Below are 20,971 nucleotides of genomic sequence, written 5' to 3'. Positions count from 1 at the left end.
TCATTGATGAATAAGTCAAGTTTTGACATACGTCTTCATTATTTTATCTTATTTATTAATGTAAAGGGAGATTACCAATAAACATGCATGTTGTGAGTATAGTGGTTTGTCAATTGCAACTACAGGTTGGCTATGCATACAAGACTTTAGCAAAATATCAACAAAAGTCCACCCTTGGTAATGTGGTGAAAACTTGTCTTTACAAAAATTACGAAAACATTAGCAGGGTGTGGTGGTGTACACTTCTAGTCGTAGCTATTTGGGAGGCTGAGGTGGGAGAATCACTTGAACCCAGGAGGCAGAGGTTGCAGAGAGCTGAGATCACGCCACTGTACTGCAGCCTAGGCTACAGACGCTGTCTTAAAAAACAACAAACAAACGAACAAACAAACAAAAAAACAACAAAAATTTCTGTGAGAATCAATTGGCTATATGGAATTTACAACAAAGGGTATTGTATATATTATTATTTGTAAATTGCTATATATCCTTTATATTAACAAAATTTACAATGAATGTACAAGTTTACATATGCATACACTCCCCTGCCCCCAGAAAACTATTAAGAAATAGACTTAGGGGCTAAAAATGCTGTTTTATTATATGGATATATTGTGTAGTGGTGAAATCTGGGCTTCTAGTGTACCCATCACCTGAAAAGTGAACATTGTATCTAATAGGTAATTTCTCATTCCTCACCCCTGACCCACCCTTTTACCTTTTGGAGTCTCCAGTGTCTATTCTTCCATTCTGTATTTTCATGTGTATCCATTGTTTTTAAATATTTATTATCACACCACTGGCAGTAGGTCTGGGCAATCACAGGTTTTGCAGCTTCCTTTTCTGGATAAGGAGCCCTTCCCCAACATCTATCTCTACAGTGTGAGCTTGGCTATGCCTGAGTAACCTTTAGTCTCTGTTAACCCCCAGGAGTAGAACTCTCAGGGGATGTTTTCTGAGGGACTTTGAATGCACCAGGTTCATGGCTCTAGTACTGCTATAATTTTCTGTTCTCTTTCTGGATCATAGTAATGATGCTTATCTTGATTTTGTGGGTGGTTATATCTAAGAAACTTAAAAATATATTTTATTTATCATTGTTAGGGGTTAAAGCAAATTGGAGAGTACAGGACAGGAAGGCATTGTGCATTTTGTCACTGATTATCGTTATGACTATTGGGGTCTATAGTGGCAAGGGTGAGTGAATGATGGTACGATGACTTATCTGAGCAAGTCCGCCTCGCCCTTTAACTTTAGTGTCACCCTTTCTCTAAATCCTCATTTGTCTCTCTGTCTATACAGAATTAATTAATCTGTTTTTTCCTTTTATATAATTAATTCTTTCATTCAACAAATATGTACTGTTTCCAGTATGTTTTCATGTGCTAGGCCCTGGGCCACACAACGAAGACTAAAACCAGACATGGTCTTGGCCTTTGCCAAACTTATGCTTTAGTGGAGAGACAAATGTTAATTAAGTAATCACATAAATTGCAGACTTTGATTACTTATAACAAAAGCACCAGGTATAGTCTAGCATTCTAGCAAAGACTTCCTGGAGGCTGTGATGTTTTAACTATAATTTGAAGGGTGAGTAGAAAGTTAAGGTACAAAACAAGGGAAAGCATTGGGTAATGAAGATAGGGAAGAAGACTGATGTGTTTGGAATGCAAACTCTAGAAGCAGAAAGTGGCCGGAAATGAGTGGGAAGACATGCAGAGGCCAGAGCATATAGAGCTTTGGGAAGCCATCGAAGCGTTTGAGTAGTTGAATGGTATGATCTGATATATATTTTTAAAAAATTGCTTGGTCAACAGTGGTTTAGAAGGAAGCCATAATGTGGGTCATTCTTTAGAAGGCTATTAATGCAGCAATCCAGTGAGAAATCATGGAAACATAGACTTATGAGTGGTGGTGATGTTGGAGAGATGAATGATTACAGAGAGATTCAGGAGGCAAGACTGACAAGACTTGGTGATGTGTATTGGCTATTGGGAGTGAGAGGGAGGGCAGTGTCAAGAATATCTTACTGGCTTCTGCCATGAACAAGTGGAGAGTGGTGCCAATTGTTGACTTAGAGAAAATTGACAGAAGACCCAGTTTTAGGCCTAGTTTTGGAGATTCTAAGTTTGAAGTATCTTTGAGCCCTCACAGTGGAGATGTTGATTGGTAATTAGACACACCATATTTATGCCTTTATATGGTGTCATCGTTGGCATCTCTTTTGAGATGTTAACTCTCTGAGACTAGGAAACATGATGTATCACTCAAACTTCTTATTTTCAGGCAGCAGGTGCTGACTCCAATTAAACAGAAAGGAGTTCATTGAAAATATATTGTGTATTTACCAGCTATAATGGAAGGCTGGAGCACTAGGCATGAGAAAATATTTCTAGGAACAAAGCCCCAAATTCCACACTGGAATTGGTCTGATGAGTAAACCATGGCAGAGCACCAGGTGCTACACTTGCATTCCTGCCTCTTTGGTGCCAATACCTCAACCTTACTGCTACTTCATGTCATTTCTGTGCCTTGACCTTGAAGTCCCTATTGCTGATACTAAGTCTTCAATTAGCGTGCATGAGTTAGATATGGTTGTACTGATGGCCAGAGCCTAAAATTATTCTCCATCTACAAGAATGACTAGGTATCTGAGCTTCTAACACTCTCAGCTCTGATGAGGAAAGAAGATTTTACCCCTCCACCAAGATAATAAAGTGAAGAGTGAAGACTCCCCACACAAATGTAAGGGAGTTCAGATTTTGAATGGCTTAACGCAAATGGCAGATTTCCACTTGCATATATCTTATTCATGTTTGTGTACTTACCAACTCATATAGTAGTAGCAACACAAGAGAAGTAATAAATAATGAATTCTGAATGGAATTTTAAAATTGTTTTAACAGTGAGTTAGAGTAATTCAGATAAAAATTCCTCCCTTCATTTTGGTCAAGTAGACAGTGTATTACTAGCTTATTATGCTTCATTTTAATTTGTTTTTGTAAACTGACCTCACTGTGAAATTCTATAATTACTATTATAATTTATTCTTCAGAGAATCATGTATTTTTTCCAAAACAACAACAATAGCCTTATGTTTCTTATTAGGGGATATAGGGCACATTTCAATGCCCAAAATATTTTAGACATTTTATTTAAGTAAAACATCTTTCCATTTCTTTTTTCCTACCTGTGCCTTATGATACTAAGGAAATAAATAATATTTGACATTTCCTCTTGTTCCGTGGCACATTTTTGTCCTGGAACTTATTTCACATTCCATCAGTCCCGCTCAGATTGATGGAGTGCCGTCATTTAGCGTTTCTCTTGCCTTCTTCCTTTTTAATGTTTCAGGTCCTTAAGTTTTGTTTTTCCCTTCACAAATTTGAAAATTTTTTTGAAAAATTCTGCATTGTTTTCATAAGCTATGATACATGAGCAACAAAGATTCTAATTGAATCTTGTTTAATAGTGGAGATGATTAATGAAACAATTTCTTATTTAATTGAAAGAGTAATCTTACTATATCATTTCTCCTCCAGACATGCAAATTAGACAATTTTACTGATTTCCATTTCACCTCTCATGTTTTGGTGTCAAAGGAAGCTTTTGCCCCTTTTTTTCCCCCACTAATATTTCAGTTTTCCCTGATGTTGGCATCTTGACATTTTTTATTTTTATGAAAGCAAGAACTGTTGTTAGAAGAGGCATACTGTGTTACAATGCTGATTACCTGTCCATTTAATCCAAACTCTTGTGGTGGTTTGTATTGTGTCAGTTATGCAAGGAACCATGTGTGTTGGAACACTCTTCCCTGCATAATTTTAGCCTAGCATGGGCCAAAAAAAAAAAAGACTTCGACAAGATTTGGAAGGCAGAAGTGAGGCAGTAACCATTACTCTGGAAGCTGGCTTGGTTAGAGGTGACAGGGAGATGCAGAGGTGCCAGCAGGTTTCAGCTGGTCTTTACTCAGTACCCAGCTTTTCTTCCTGACTGCTGACTATGTTGAGCCACCATAGCTCTAATCCTACCCCCAGACTCTCTGGGGTGGGCTCCCTGAAATGGTAGCTGCACTTCCCATAGACCTCCCCATGAGCTTAACTTTTACAGCCCCATTTTAGTGGCCTGATGTGCTTGGTTTCTCAGATTGGTTGGTGGGTTACTATCAGTCTGATTCTCCAACTTCCCTCCTGGACCCCCACATGCCCAGCCCTTTTTCTGATTGCGTAAGGTCTAATTCCTATAATAAACTCCTTACTCCATAACTCATGGTGGGCCAGCTTCCTGGTTAAATGCTGACTGATTAAATTCTTTGTGCTGAAACTTATTCTGATACCTTTTCCTTTGCCACTTTCTTCTGTTATAAATTACTATATTTTTTTCTAATTTAAGACTTCTTTCTTGATGTATGTAAGTTTGATTTCTATTATTAACAAGAAGTTTAAATTTATTGTTCTAGAGTTATTCAGTGTTCTAATTCTAGTATATTTTCTGCATAACCAAAACTATAATTATACCTTAACTACGGTTTCTAAAGCTGATCATGCTGAAGACTTTGTGTAAAGTCACATTGGACTGTGGTATCAGTTAATAATCAGATGATCTTACTGGATACTTAGCTAGATCAGTTCATTTGAGTCCTCAGCAAATGTTAGTAATCTGAGTATGGGTTGATTAAGTAATCTGCTTTATAATTTTTTAGATTGTGGGTAAAGGTTTTGAGATGTGGCTTTGTTTCAGATTTACTCGTAATAGAGAATGAAATGTATATTGTCTACTTGAGAGTAAGGAAATATAGAAAACTATTGAATTAAAAATTATGGTATATGGAAACAAACTTACAGGTGAAAAAGGAATGCAGACATTAACGGTGTTCTTAATAAACTGAACTTTCTCAATTAATTCTCAGAACAAACCTATACTGGGTTTAATATCCAATATCTTTATCAGAGTTTCAATGATTAGAAAACTGAAATTCAGAGAGGGTAAGAAATTTACACAAGTTCACGGAGAGAATAATCAGAAGTGGGTTCTGGGCCAAGGCTGTAGGATTCAAGTGCTCATGGTCGCAACAATTGCAGAGTCCAGCCCCCCTGTAGCTTCCTGCCCAGCACAATATAGTGAGAAGAGGGTGGCCTTTGAAGTCAGAAAGGTAAGAGTGACATGTCAGCCCCATAGCTTTCTAACTGTCTGAACTTCAGTAGGACACTTAAACTCATTTAACTATAATTTATGAATTTGAAAATTGAGGCAATAATTACACATACTCCCAGGGTAGTTGTGATAATGTTGGTAAATTGCAAAATATGTTATATAATTGGTAGTCATTAGTTTGTTCTCTAGATGCATGTGCATTTTCTATATACCGTCCTTAGTAATAGACATGGTGCTTAAAAAAAGCATTTTTGGGGGATATTATCTCACCATTTCCAGATGGAAGAAATATGGCTTAATTTAGAAATAGAAAAGTTCAAGTTATCAAAAATAAGATATACATATATAAAGAGTGATGTGAAATAATGATATTCATAAGAATAAAAAAATTGTATAACATCTACATATCTGATGATGGGCAAATGCCATATCAACTTTGTTATATATTATATTATTCAGGGACTGTTATGTAGTCATTTAAATGTTTATGAAGAATTTATAACATGAGAAATAAGTTTAAATATTGGGGAAAGTAAGATACAGAATATTACATGTAAAAATACATTAAAAACTGCAAGAAAATACTTTAAAACATAAATACTAGTGGGTCAATACGTGAATTTTTTCTGTTTTATTTTCTTGTGTTTTCTAAATTTTCTCTGTTACCTTTAAAATAAAGTATAAGCTTTATTTTAGAAGTTGTGAACTGCTAGAAGTTGTGAACTGCTATTGAGAATAGTGCTCTGCTATTTATTTATGGGTGTGAATCCCACAATAAAATGATAGAGAAGCTAATAAATTGCATTTTATTTCACTGGCAAAGCTAAAGAGGTACATGAGCAAACTTATTTTCTTAAATGGTTGGCATAGATTTTCTTCCTCCTTTTTCTTTTTTTCACAGTTGTTGTTAGGTGTAAAGGTGCTGGCCCCAGTACAGCATTTAATTTTCTGCAGAGGAGTGCATGCAATATTTATATATTATATATCATTACTTTGAAATCAGTTTATGATAAAGGGAGCCAGAACTCTTCTATGGGGCCACATTTTTTCTGTTTAAAGAGGCATCCTTTCATTGGATTGTAGTAATGGCCGTAGTACTTTAGCAAATAGCTATAAAACATGAAAACGTCCTCCTTTCTTATATTAATCCATTAGGAAGCTTTCAGGGATTCTTCTTGTCTAAAATATTCATAGGCAGCAAAATGTCCTGAATGCCCTACAGAATTTGTGCAGAGCCAGGCAGATGATTGATAGTGAAGTTCTGTTCTGAGTCACTCACAGTATGTAATTCTATTTGTCTTGCCAAATACAGGCGAGCAGGCAACTCATAAAAGGTAAAGGTAACAGACACCGTATTTTCTTACATTTAAAAAAGAACTTGGTGTCTCCACTTCACTGTATTCTACTGAATAAAACACATTTTTATTACATAAAATAAAAGGCAGGCGAGCTATTCTTTGTAAAGTAAAATAAAGTTTTATTAAACAGATGTCATTTATTATATTGCATATTTCTCTTTGGCATGTATTTGCTTGTATGGGCATATCTTAAGTAAATTATGTGTAAATGTTGTCTAATTAAAGAAAAGCTAGTCAGGGTGCAAGCAAAGTATAAACTAGATGCTCTGTAGATTGCTTAATGAATAAAATTTCATTTCCACCTTTCAGTGTTTTTGACATTAGTATTTCATTTTTCCATGAAATTGATGTTAAAACTGAAATTATGTTCACGTTAATCTTATGAAGTCAGGTAAAGCGATAGATGGGCATTATATGATATTGCAGGTGCTAGGCAGATTTAGCACTCTGAACTACTTTTATTTCCTGAGGGCATGATTCTGTCATTCATACTTGTACACAAGTCCCTGAGGTTTGGCTGAGTCAGCACTTTGGAATCAGGTTTAGAGGATTTGCTTTCGGTTTACATGATTCAGTACATAAACTATCATTGTTCATGAGCGATACTATGCTGCTCTATATCCAAAATGAATTGCAATGCACAGGTAAGACAGAACAAATTAATTACAGTAGTTACTTTTTTTTTTTTTTTTTTGAGACAGTCTCTCTCTGTGGCCCAGATTGGAGTGCAGTGGCATGATTTTGGCTCATTGCAACCTCCACCTCCCAGGTTCAAGTGATTCTCATGCCTCAGCCTCCTGAGTAGCTAGGATTACAGGAACACACCATTACACGCAGTTAATTTTTGTATTTTCAGTAGAGAAGGGGTTTCGCCATGTTGGCCAGCCTGGTTCTGAACTCCTGGTCTCAAGTGACCCACCTGCCTCAGCCTCCCAAAGTGCTGGAATTACAGGGTGAGCCACTGTGCCCAGCTAAATTACAGTACTTTTTTTTTTTCTTCCCTGTAGTGAAAGGATCTTAGAAATACAAAAATATAGCATCACATTGAAGGACTTGTTAAGTCTGTTCAAGTCAGCTGGGGCCTGCCACCTATGAGAAGGATATATTTGAGCCAGTGGTTGGTTATAGGTGTGCTTAACTGATTATAGGCAGACTATAACCAGTTAAAGAGCAGGGGCCATATTTCAACATTATTCGACTTTCAGTCACATCTATTGCTTTGTACATACCTGTAGTAAGAAATCAGCAAATGTTTCATTAAGCAAGAACCCAGAAGAGTCTTAGATTGCAGGCAACAATAATTTAGGTAGAAATGACCAATTGGTGGTTTTTCACAGGCGGTTTCTCTGACCTTGAAATTAAATTTAAAAAAATGTATTATTATTTTTTTGGGATGTAGTCTCATTATGTTGCCCAGGCTGGGCTCGAACACCTGGGATCTCTCAGTTTTTCCACCTCAGCCTTCAAGTTGCTAGAACTGCAAGTGTATGCCACGGCACCAGGCTTAGACCTTGGGATTTGAGTATCACTTTGACCAGTTTGCTTCACATTTTTCACTGATTTCTCTTCCTATAATATTTTCATGCTTTAGCATATTCCTTACGTGTCTTTTACTCCTGGCGTAAAAACATGGTTACCTTTCAATTTTTGAGACAGACAGTAAGTTTGCCCAGAAATTTGCTCACTAGGCAAGGAAAAACATTTGCTGACATAGGTAACCAGAGATATATATACATGTCTAACACATCCCGAAAACATCTTGTTGATTGTGATTTGTTGAGAATTTTTACATTCTTTATGCTGAGGTTGTGAAAAGTTGCTTTTTTTGAGAATTGAAACTATTAATATATATAGAGAGAAATATTTTTATTCATAGTTGCTAAATTTACCATTGAAAATTTTATTTTTCTTAGGCCTTGAATAAAATGTTTTACCTGTTACCAGTCTTTTCTAATGAAATACATTGTTTACTGCCATAATAACCACCTTAGAGTGACTCCTTGTTTCTCTCTAGTTATTTTATTAACTGATATTTCCCTGGAGAGTCTGATTCCCTAAGCATGGTGTGAATTGACAACATGGACTTAAAGATGAGATGATCGGTGCCACTTATTTATTGATGTTGCCACATGGGAGGTTCTGGCAATGGAGTGGGTCATTTCTGTCTGCCTTTAAAGCTGCTCCTTTGAGCAGTCCTTTGGAGCTGGAGCAGTATCGATGGGAGGCAGCCTCATTAGTGCTGCAGCCATCATCAATTAAAACTTGTCCTTGGCAAAGATAGTCTCTCTTCCCTCTCGTTTCTTTGCAGAGTAAGTGCCCATTTTAAAAGAATAACTTGACTTGGCTGTCTTTTACCATGGTTGACAGAGGAACCATGGTTCTACTTCAATCAATAAAAATAGTATTTGCAACAACAACAAAAACAGTCATGAATACTTATTGAGGACTTATCTGCTTTATATCAACATTATATATTCAACTTTGATGACTCTTGAAAAAGGAGAAATTGCTCAGGTAGACAAGTAAGTAGCATGCTCCTGCCCTCTGTCACTCATTTGTTCAACTTTTGTTTCTCCTTATTCTGCATCGAAGAGCTCAGACAGCGTTCCAAATATGCAGCTGGGGAAACATCTTTGGGTTTTGGCTTGAGAAAGGCAGTAGATGGAGGAAGCATGGGCATATTTGATAGGAGGGGTAATGGGGACAGAAGCCTCTACAGGCATATATAGAATTGTCTTAAATAGTCCCATTGTGTTTATGTGTATGGAACCAAACAACTCTGATTTCAGTGTCCCAGTGTGAACTTCTGCTTTGAAGCTAGTTTTAAGGCTGAGCAGCAAAGCAGAACCAGAATTGTATATAACTTGGGTACACTCTATGCCATCAAGAATCCAGGTGTGACATTCTCTTCTAAATTGAGAATTTATGGCCATTGGTACATTTACTCAGGTAAATGATATGGTGACAAGACTGAATGAGCCATTAGTTCAGTAGCCAGGGTTCAAATGAGAAGAATTGTTATCTATAACTGTGTCTATATCTGTCTATGTATGTATGTATGTATGCATGTATGTATGTATGTATCCATCTATCTACCTACATATGCATGTATGTATGTATGTTTGTATCCATCTATCTACCTACATATGCATGTATGTATGTATGTATCCATCTATCTACCTACATATGCATGTATGTATGTATGTTTGTATCCATCTACCTACCTACATATGCATGTATGTATGTATGTATCTATCTATCTATCTACCTACCTATATCAATCATCTATTCTATCTATCTATCTATCTATCTATCTATCTATCTATCTATCTATCATCTATCTCTCTATCGCTCTATCAATCATCTATCTATGCCTTTCAGGGACATGGAAATACTCTTTACATGGGGTTTAGTTAACCACTGGGACTTCATTTAATGGAAGCTGTTTGGAATGCTACTGGACTTTTGTTTTGCTGAGTAGAGTCTATCAGCTGGAAGATTTTGAATTTGTGTGTGAAGAGATAATGGAGAGGTAGCAGGATTTGATGGGGCTGTGAGAAATTTTTTTTTTTTTTTGAGATGGAGTCTTGCTCTGTCGCCCGGGCTGGAGTGCAGTGGCCGGATCTCAGCTCACTGCAAGCTCCGCCTCCCAGCTTTACGCCATTCTCCTGCCTCAGCCTCCCGTGTAGCTGGGACTACAGGCGCCCGCCACCTCGCCCAGCTAGTTTTTTGTATTTTTTAGTAGAGACGGGGTTTCACCGTGTTAGCCAGGATGGTCTCGATCTCCTGACCTCGTGATCCGTCCGTCTCGGCCTCCCAAAGTGCTGGGATTACAGGCTTGAGCCACCGCGCCCGGCGGAGAAGTTTTTTCTCTGTAATATAATATAACTTCTCTACTGCCTACTGATGAAAATTTGATAAAATTTCAATTTTAGGATTGAATTTGTGTCTAATTTTGAGTGTATTATACACTAAGATAGGTTCTGGGAGAGCACAGGATGAGAACCAAGATTGTAAAGCTGTTCCCACATACATAGTTTACATAGCAAAGGAAAAGGGGGGATTGCAAACTACTCTCCATTCCACTGGGTACAACAAAGAGAAGGGGCTCAGGAAACATCTATCCATACACTCTAATGCCATTTCCAATGCCTGATATGGTAGACAATCAAGAAATACTTCTTGAACAAACTTTTGTATTTTAGAATGAATGAAAAGAAGGTGGCAGAAGACTGGACAGTATTCCTCAGTAGTGGAAACAGAAAAGAAATATGCCCCTGTTCACTCTTAAAAGGGGTGTGTGTGTGTGTGTGTGTGTGTGTGTGTGTGTGTGTGTGTGTTTTAAGGATTAAAAATAAGCAGGAACTCCTCAAGAAATTATATTTTTGTGTGTTTTAAAAATAAAACCAGCAAGCCAGTGTACTGGCAACATTTGAACCTTTAATATTAACTATGTCTGTTTGAAAGAACCTGTTCATTATAGATATGTGGTGGGTGGAGGAGGAGTTATTTGGTTAATAAGAAACAGAATAATAATAATCCACATAGACCGTGTTTTGATTATTGGTAGATTGCTTTCTTTTGAAGACCATGAAATGAGTCATAGCTCACAATTTTCTTTTCCTTATTACTATTATTATTATCATTATTATTTCAACTTTCATTTTAGATTCAGGGGAGCATATTCAGGTTTGTTATATGGTTATGTTGTGTGATGCTGAATCTTGAGGTATGATTGATTCCACCTCTCAGGTACTGAGCATAGTACCCAATAGGTAGTTTTTCAACTTTTGACCCCTTTCTCCATCCCCCAAGTAGTACCCAGTGTATATTGTTGCCATCTTTATGTCCATGAGTACCCAATGTTTAGCTCCCACTTACAAGTGAGAACATGCAGTATTTGCTTTTCTGTTCCTGCATTAATTCACTTAGGAAAATGGCCTGCAACTTCATCCATGTTGCTGCAAAGGACATGGTTTTGTTCTTTTCCTGTGGCTGCATAGTATTCCATGTGACTATGTACCACACTTTCTTTATCCAATCCATACTGACAGGCACCTAGATTGGTTCCATATCTTTGCTATTGTGAATAGTGCTATGATGAAAATATGAATGCATGTGTCTTTTTGGTGGAACAATTTATTTTCTTTGGATATATACCCTGTAATGGGATTGCTGGGTCAAATGGTAGCTCTGTTTTAAGTTCTTTGAGAAATCTCCACACTGCTTTCCACAGTGGATGGACAAATTTACTTTCTCATCAACAATGTATAAGCATTTTCTGAAAATCAAACCACAATGCGATACTACCTTACTCCTGCAAGCATGACCATAATCAAATACTCAAAAAATAATAGATGTTGGCATAGATGTGGTGTAAAGGGAACACTTCTCCACTGCTGGTGAGAATGTAAACTAGTACAACCACTATGGAAAACAGTGCGGAAATTCCTTAAAGAACTAAAAGTAGAATTACCATTGGATCCCGTAATTCCACTACTGGGTACTTACCCAGAGGAAAAGGAGTCATTATACAAAAAAGATACTCGCACATGCATATTTATAGCAGCACAATTCGCAATTGCAAAAATATGGAACTAGCCCAAATGCCTATCAATCAATGACTGGATAAAGAAACTGTGAGAGAGATATATATATATATATATATATAAGCATTTTCTGTGTGTGTGTATATATACACACACACACACGCATATATATGTATGTATATGTTCATGTATGTATATATGATGGAATACTACTCAATCATAAAAAGGAATGAATTAATGGCATTCACAGCAACCTGTATAGGATTGGAGACTATTATTCTAAATGAAGTGACTCAGTATTGAAAACCAAACATTGCATGTTCTCACTCATAAGTAGAAGTTAAGCTATGAGGATGCAAAGGCATAAGGATGATACAATGGACTTTGGGGGCTTGGGAGGAAAGGGTGGGAAGGGAGTGAGGGATAAAAGACTACAAGTTGGGTTCAGTGTATACTGCTCGGGTGATGGGTGTAACAAAATCTCACAAATCACCACTAAAGAACTGACTCATGTAACCAAATACCACTTGTTCCCCCAAAACCTATGGAAATAAAAATTAGTTTTTTTAAAAAAAATGTATAAGCATTTTCTCTTCACAACCTTGCCAGTATTTACTGTTTTTTGACATTTTAATAACAGCCATTTTCACTGGTGTGAGATGGTATCTCATTGTGGTTTTGATTTGGATTTCTCTGATGATTGGTGCTGCTGAGCATTTTTTAAATGTTTGTTGGCTACTTGTATGTCCTCTTCTTCTTCTCTCTTTTTTTTTTTTTTTTTTTTTGAGATGGAGTCTTGCTCTGTTGCCCAGGCTGGAGTGTAGTGGCACGATCTTGACTCACTGAAACCTCTGCCTCCCGGGTTCAAGAGGTTCTCGATTATTTTGCCTCAGCCTCCTTGGTAGTAGCTGGGATCACAGGCACGTGCCATCACACCTGGCTAATTTTTGTATTTTTAGTAGAGACAGGGTTTCACCAGGTTGGCCAGGCTGCTCTCGAATTCCTGACCACAAGTGATCTGCCCGCCTCAGCCTCCCAAAGTGCTGGGATCACAGGCATGAGCCACTGCACCCGGCCTATATATCTTCTTTTCGGAAGTGTCTGTTTATGTTTTTTTTTTTTTTTGACAGAGTCTCACTCTGTTGCCCAGGCTGGAGTGCAGTGCAGTGCAGTGGCATGATCTTGGCTCACTGTAACCTTCCACCTCCTGGGTTCAAGCAATTCTGGTGTCTCAGCCTCTCAAGTAACTGGGGTTACAGGTGTGTGCCACCACATCCAGCTATTTTTTTGTATTTTTAGTAGAGAGGGAGTTTTGCCATATTGCCAAGGCTGGTCTTGAACTCCCGAGCTCAGGTGATCCACCTGCGTTGGCCTCCCAAACTGCTGGGATTACAGGCATGAACCACCATGCCCAGCCTGTTTATGTCTTTTACACATTTTTTAAATGGGGTTGTTTTATTGTGTGTTGAATTGTTTAAATTCCATATAGATTCTGGATATTTTACCTTTGTTGGATGCATAGTTTGTTAATATTTTCTCCTATTTTGTAGGATGTATGTTTATTCTCTTGATAGGTTCTTTTGCTGTGCAGAAGCTCAGAAAAGAAAAAAAAAGTTTAATTAGGTCCCATTTGTCAATTTTTGTTGCAATTGCTTTTCAAGACTAAGTCATAAATTCTTTCTCAAGACTAATGTCCAGGATGGTGTTTCCTAGGTTTTCTTCTAGGATTTTTATAGTTTGTTGTCTTACATTTAAGTTTTTAATTCATTTTGAGTTGATTTTTGTTTGTGGTGTAAGGCAGGTGTCCAGTTTCAATCATCCTCATATGGCGGGCTGGCTGTTGTAGCACCATTTATTAAACAGGGGGTCTTTTCCCCATTGCTTACTTTTGTCAACTTTGCTGAATATCCGATGGCTGTAGATGTGCAGCTTTATTTCTGGGTTCTCTATTCTGTTCCATTGGTCTATGTGTCAGCTTTTGTACAAGTACCATGTGATTTTGGCTACTGTAACCTTATAGTATAGTTTGAAGTCAGGCAATGTGATGCCTCCAGTTTTTTTCTTTTCTTAATATTGCTTCAGCTATTTGGACTCTCTTTTGGTTCCACATGAATTTTGGAATCATTGTTTTCTAGTTCTGTGAAAAATGATTTTGGTAGTTTGATAGGAATATCATGTTAATGATATCGAGTCTTCCAATCCAGATCATGGAATGTTTTTTCACTTGTTTGTGTTAAAAGGAAAACTTTAGCTGAAATAAATTTAAAGGAGTTTAACTGAGCAATGAATGATTCATGAATCAGGTATCCCTCAGAATCACAACAGATCCATAGAGACTCCCGCGCAGTTATGTGGTGGAAGAAGACTTATAGACAGAAAAAGGGAAGTGAGGTACAGAAACTAGAAGTGAGATACAGAAACAACTGGATTGGTTACAGCTCAGCGTTTGCCTTATTTGAACACTTAGCAGCGTATGAGTGGTTGAAGTATGGCTGCTGGGATTGGCCAAGATTCAGCTATTGTTACAGGCACATATTCTTGTTAGGTTTTCAATTTTGTCTACCTATTAAGTTAGGTTACAGTTCATCCACAAGCACTGAAATATAGAAGTACAGAGTCCTTCTCAGGTCATATTTAGTTCAGTTTAGCAATTCCCCCAGTTTGGTCATTTTCCCAATTTTGGGAGATTGGCTAAAACTTTAGTCTTTGATGTCACTACCATCATTGTAAATATATTTATTTAGTCTTGAAACCCTCTGGAAGACAGTACAACGGTGGGTTTTGCAAGATGGGATCGAGGACTGAATAGAGGGTACCTCCTTATGCTGGAACATCCTGTCTGTAGGAGAAAAATAAAACCTGATCTGTTCTAGGATCTATGTGCTTCCTTAAAGTCTTAGTTGGATCATGTCACATTTAGCATGAGCAACTCCGTTTTTATTTGGTTTGGTCTGTTGGGGCCTACTGCATGAGCTCAGTCAAAACAATAGCCTCCCATAATTTTGTTTAAAAATTTCCCCTTTGTGGTCAGGTTCTCACTTACGAGAGAATGTGACGAAAATTTAGGGCCTTAGTGCCACTCTTAGTTACCATCATTTTGGGTTTTCAGTCTTAGCATGTGATTCATAGGTTGCAGTGTCCTCATGGTCACACATTTTTTTTCAGCTCATGCCTTTTCAGTTGAAGAGAGACCATCTGACATTCTAGAGATGGCTGCATGCAAGCATTTAAAACCTTTGGGGGAATACAGCACACCAGGGAGACTGCTATTATGACTATTAGGAGGATAATACCAAGAGTTTGGAGTATGTTCCTTACCCAGCATCTCCTACCCAGCACCACCTAAAATTAAATAGATCAAAGAATGAGCTAGATAAAGAGTCTACTTGCTTAACTAAGGAGCCTTTCATTAATCCCCTACAACTGAATTTCTATAATCTATATTTGATTTATTTCTCCATAGTCCACAAAGGCCAGCAGTTGCACACATACTTTTCTGTTTAGCCAATTCTATTATTTAGCATAACTTTCACAAGAGAATTTAAAGTCTGTTGTGTAATGATAGCCTTTACATTAGAATCTGCTACAGAGTTTATCACGAGGAATACATTTCTAGTCATTGCTTCTTTTGCTCCAAACCATGGAAAAAGGACCTAACAGATGATGCCCTTCTAGAAGAGTGAAGGCCTCCTGGAATAGTTCTCTTTAACTCATGATGTGAGTTAAGAGGAGTGAACCAATGTTCTGTTTCTGACTGATTATGAGGTAATGTATGTACCATTAAAGTTTCTCATTTACATTGGGCCTTCATCTTTTATCTATGATAAAGTGTAAGATTATTCATGCATAATGCTGGCTGCAAAATCCTTTACAGATAAAAGTATACCCCATAAGTGCACACAACAGACCATCTTTTTACTTCTATTGTTCATAGAGGTATAAGCAAGGAAAAAAATATTTAAAGACAAGAGTCTCGTGATAGTAGAGAAGTCTTGACCTGTGATCTTGTGAAAAGCTGTTCACATTAAGGATGCCATCTTCTTCTGGGGAGAAACTTCCCTGGTTAGCTTTACCTTAAAAGTTCCAATAGGTGTACAGTTCCAAGAGTATGGAGTGACCCTTCTCAGTTATGACATTATGAACCCAAAGTTCAAGGTCCCAAAGTTTTGCTGTAGTGTGAATGGCAAGGACAGTCTTTCTCTGATATTCTCAGAAGATCCAATCTTCAGGTTAGATTATGAAGGGGTTGATTGTCCTCAGCCAGTGAATCATAAAAAGCTTTCTTTACCTGGTGAAAATACACTGTAGCATAATAATCTACTGTCATAACATCAGCCTTTTTGCATGGGAAAGCTTTTATACAACCAGAAAACATGCATTGAAAATGAAAATGGAATGAAAGTCCTTTATAAAAATGTTTAAATAGTCCCTCAGGTAACCAAATGTACCTGAAGCTTTGACTGTTTTCCCAGGAATATGGGTTTGACAAATCAAATGTTGGTCATAAATTATTTTAGCAATTAGGAAGTCACAACACCAATATATATTTAATTTGGATCATTTTATCTTTTCCATGATGACTCATGGAATGCAAAACCTTTAATAACAAAAGCTTAAAGGACTCTGGAAGGACAAGGTGGCCATCCTGATTCTCTGTGAGTCCATGCTTAATCCATGCTTAATTAACATTAGATTTATGTCCTCTTGAATACCAGTTGTTTCTCCAAATTAGGTGCATAGCACTGATAACTGATGGGTTATCATAGGTAATTTGACTTAGACCATGGAGTTCATTCAAACTGTATATCTAAACAATTTCAGTATTGGCCGATTAAGCATACAAATCTGGCGAAGTATTTGCTTGGTATTTAATTAATTTTCGTTCTACTTGGGTTAGCAGTTTCATAAACCAGTCTTTTCATTAAAGTTTCGGGAATTCTTACCCAGTACAAACGATATGATTTTGAAGTTATTAGAAACCTGTATTCAAGAGTGCTTATCAGGGCCCTTTCCATCCTTTCATGCGCCTCCTAAAAGACACCATATTCTAGGATTTTGTGTGCTTGTGAAGTTGTTAGAAACTGCATCAGCATTAAACAATTAACTGTGGAAATGACTTTAAATGGTCAAAGTTAAAAACACAATTGACAAGAAAATTTGATTATTTCTGTGGTCTAAAATAACATAATAATCATAATTATGATTGCTTGCTTATACCCACACGTATTAGAATTTTAGGAATCCCATACCATTTTGAAACATATCTTAATAGCAGTCACTAAAATATAACCTGAAGAAGGTTAAACATTATTTTTTATTTTGACAATGCTTTCCATGTAACTTAATATGTCAAATAATCCTGTTTACCTCTCTTTTGGATGTGACAGGGACCCTCTGTAGCATCCAAATGTTAGAGGTCAGAAAATATAATTTTGAAGCTGAAATTTGATTTTGAGAAGCCTATCAAATATTCTAAAGGTTTAAAACACCTGGTATTTTAAAATAGAATTCCAGGCCACTATAAGTCATTCATTTAGGCAAAATGATGATCCCAAAATTTAAAAAAGGCAAAAACCTTGACTGATTGATAGAGGGAAGACAGCTTCACAATCTATCTCTTATCCTTCCCTTCTTTGGTAGTTTGTTAAAAAGGCAAACAAAAATATTGCATTATCTTTTAATATTACGTAAAAATCTTATTGAAGAGAAAAAGCATAATTTCACCCTTGCATTAGCATACCATTAATGTCAACCCCAATTCTTAATAAAACTTCATAGACAAATTGATTCAATCTTAATCAATTCGACCATAAGGTGAGATTCTCATAACCCTTTTATAACCCTTTACACATTTTTGTTAAAGAGCAAATCTGTGCTCTAAGAAAACCCTGTTGTGCTTTTATTTCAATGTTCAATTTGTGGGAAAAAAAATCCCTTTAAATTTAGTCATGTTCACACACAGAATTTCTTTTTTTTTTTTTTTTTTTTTACCTTTTAGATTTTTATTAGTAGTTCTCTCTGAAGAATCAAAATAGTTAGCAAATTATTTTAGATTCATCAAGACTGTATATCCTTTGTATTTAGATCTTTAATGATGTACAACATAATACAAAACAAACCAAAGAGACTGATTTCTATGACTAGGTGTTATTCATTGTGTCATCCTAAAGCAGTGGGCTGGAAGGGAAGCTGTTCAAGGAGAACAGAGGTGGAGTTAGTGCTGGCCGACTAAATCATGGCCTGTCTGCTCCCCCATTCAGTGTGCTGGGAAGGGGCCAATGATTTCTTAAACTAACAACTGTTTCCTAGAGCAGGGGCTCTAAAACCCTGGATAGCAGAGGACTGTGGTCCAAACCAAGCCAAAAGAAACAGGCTGGGGTAGGGAAGCGTGGTGACTGCCTGGCAGAAAAGGCAAACTCTGGGCCCCATAGGGAAAAGTGCATTCTTTGCACCTCAGAGACATTGCAGAACCAGTGTTAACACTATGAGACTTTGTTAGGAGGGGAAAAAATAAAACCCTGGAAGAATCTTTCACTTGAACTCAACTTGATTAGAGTTCAGTCCACCAGTCTCGGGGGAAGGGGAAGCACCTAGCTCCACAGCAGCACTGAGTCTGGCCCTCCCGCCCCATCTCCCCAGCCCCTCTCAGCAACTAGGCCAGGCTTTAGCTGAGGACATAAAGACCCCAGAAAGACTAGGGCAGTCTCTCTGGAGGACTGAGGTGGGAAGGACACTTCTCAAAATGCAAATACGTTTAATATGGAAGGAGCCAGGACAGTTCTGGGGGCACTTGCCCGAATCTTCCCCACCTCCCCAGCTCAGGGCCTAGGCTCACAGAGACTGGCGAGCACAACCTCCACATCTGACCTTCTAACCCCCAAAAGAAAATCTGGAAGCTGCCCTTTCTCTTTCCCCACAGATGGGCTCTGCAGGGCCTCCCAGGGATGGTGGTTCTGCGGCAGGGCCTAGACAGGGCCTGGTCTCAGCTGGCTCCTGCCCGAGCCATGAGGTCTTCCAAAGCATTGTCCTGGTCATTGTTGTGTAATAGCAAGACTTCCTTAATGTCTTTCAGCTCAAAGCCCATCTCCTTAAATTTGCTCATTAACTGAAGAAACTCCATCATCTTTTCTTCTGAACACTGGTGCATTTCCAGAGCCTCTTCCACTAAAAGAGGGTCGAAGCCCTTCTCACACAGCTGTCCATGTGCAAAGAGATAGTCAAGAATCTGCTCAATATTCTCTCCTTTCTTCTTCATGGCTCTGAGGACACACTCATACGAGTAGCCCATGTTGACCACCGTCTCCACACACTGCCGCTCACTGGGGGACAGCATCTGCAGTTCAGAGTAGGCCTGGGGACAGCTGGGCATGTTGGGCACTTGTGACACTGAGAAATTAGCAGGGGTGACCGTGGGACCAGTATTTGGAGGTGATGATTCGTCTGTGCACACAGACAAAACAGAGAGGGAAGGCATCTGGGAGGATGTCAGGGCTGGCATCTCTGTGCCACTGTCCAAGTTCAAAGCTGAAAGCCCAAGAGTGTGATGCCCATTGAGCTCACTGGCACTGCTTTGGGTGGAAGGCTTTAGGGAATTCTGGAACGTGCCATTGCGGAGGCAGGATGTGCTATGGAAAGTGCTCGCCAGCTTGGCTGTCTTCTGATTGCTGTCATCAGAGTCAAGTTTGGGGAAAGACAGGGATTTGATATTGCTTACTGCAGGTATAGGGGGGAGGGACACTTTGGAAGACAGTGACATCTTTTCACAGTTGCCCAACTGTGGTAAGGTTATAAAGCCATTGGGTTTATGAAGAGGCTTGAAATCTAGGGTTGCCCGTTCCAAGGATGCCAGGACCTCCTCATCCTGTAACACGGACCCAGAGCCTCCCCTGGGCAAGTTATTGTCCAATAACTGAGCCATAATGGGTCCAGTGGTTCCTACCAGAATATTTCTCAGCTCTTCCTTCTCATCAATAGTTTTTAACTCCAGATTATCAAATGGGTCTTCTTCACACTCAAAGTCAGCAAGATTGAAATCCGCCTTTATGTGAGGTGGGCTGAGAACTTTCTGTTTTGTGGCACTACTGCTGACCCGAGTTGGTGTGAGGATGCTGTTGTGCTGCAAGCTGGCGAGGATGGGGTTAATAGGAGGTGGCATTGTGGCTGTACTGTGAGTCTTGGAGAAGCTCATTTTGCTATCGCCCTCTGGGCCACTCTTGGAATTCACTTTAGCTTCTGCTTCCGCAATTTTGCACTCTGCTTCCCGCTGGGCTTCTTCGATTTTCTTAATCTCTTCAGCCCACTCAATGGTTTTCTTTTCCAAAGAGAAGTCATACTGTACTTCTCTGACAACCTGCAAACAATCAGGCAAGGAGAAGCCAATAGGTAGACCAACTTTAGCTGGTGTTTTGAATTTGTCTCCTATCTTAAATGGGACATCATCAAGGTAACTGAAAGTCCCATGAAAATCTGCACCCAACTTCTTAGAAGCCATTTAGAACCTGAATGCCGCTGCTGCCGCCGTCCCAGAAGCCGAAAGGTGCTGGCACCGGCCGGCCTCCGACGCTCGGTCCCCGCTGAGCTCCCGACGGCCCCTAGGGAGAGCGAACGCCACCACCTCCAACTCTGCCCGCTCCGGGCCAGGCCGTCACCGTAGCCACCGCCAGTGCCGCAGCCGCCATGTTGAAGTCCTACTTCCCTCCCCAGAATTTCTTTTACAAGATGAATTTTTAGAAATCTACAACTTGCTCAGTCTTTTAGCTTTATCTTATCTAATTTAAAACAATCCTTTAACACTCTACGCAAAAACTTATATTCCCACGCCTTCTTGTAATCTTTTACCAAAAACACATTTCATTCTCTTCACACACCTTACATGTAAGACTGTTTTTTTTCAGTAGTTTCAATTACATG

General features: G+C 38.5%; 1 protein-coding gene across 1 annotated transcript; it reads right to left on the bottom strand.

Annotated features, from left to right (window-relative positions):
• Positions 1–18,131: 18,131 nt before the first annotated feature.
• On the bottom strand, positions 18,132–20,756 carry LOC126949983 (ubiquitin-associated protein 1-like). The gene has a single exon (XM_050783025.1). It carries the CDS (start codon positions 20,550–20,552, stop codon positions 19,044–19,046), a length of 1,509 nt encoding a protein of 502 aa, XP_050638982.1. The 5' UTR covers positions 20,553–20,756; the 3' UTR covers positions 18,132–19,043.
• Positions 20,757–20,971: the final 215 nt, after the last annotated feature.

The sequence above is a fragment of the Macaca thibetana genome, chromosome 3, assembly GCF_024542745.1.
Source record: "Macaca thibetana thibetana isolate TM-01 chromosome 3, ASM2454274v1, whole genome shotgun sequence".
Lineage (NCBI taxonomy): Eukaryota > Metazoa > Chordata > Mammalia > Primates > Cercopithecidae > Macaca > Macaca thibetana.
The sequence above is the reverse complement of the archived record's forward strand: the minus strand, read 5'-3'. Positions and strand labels throughout refer to the sequence as shown.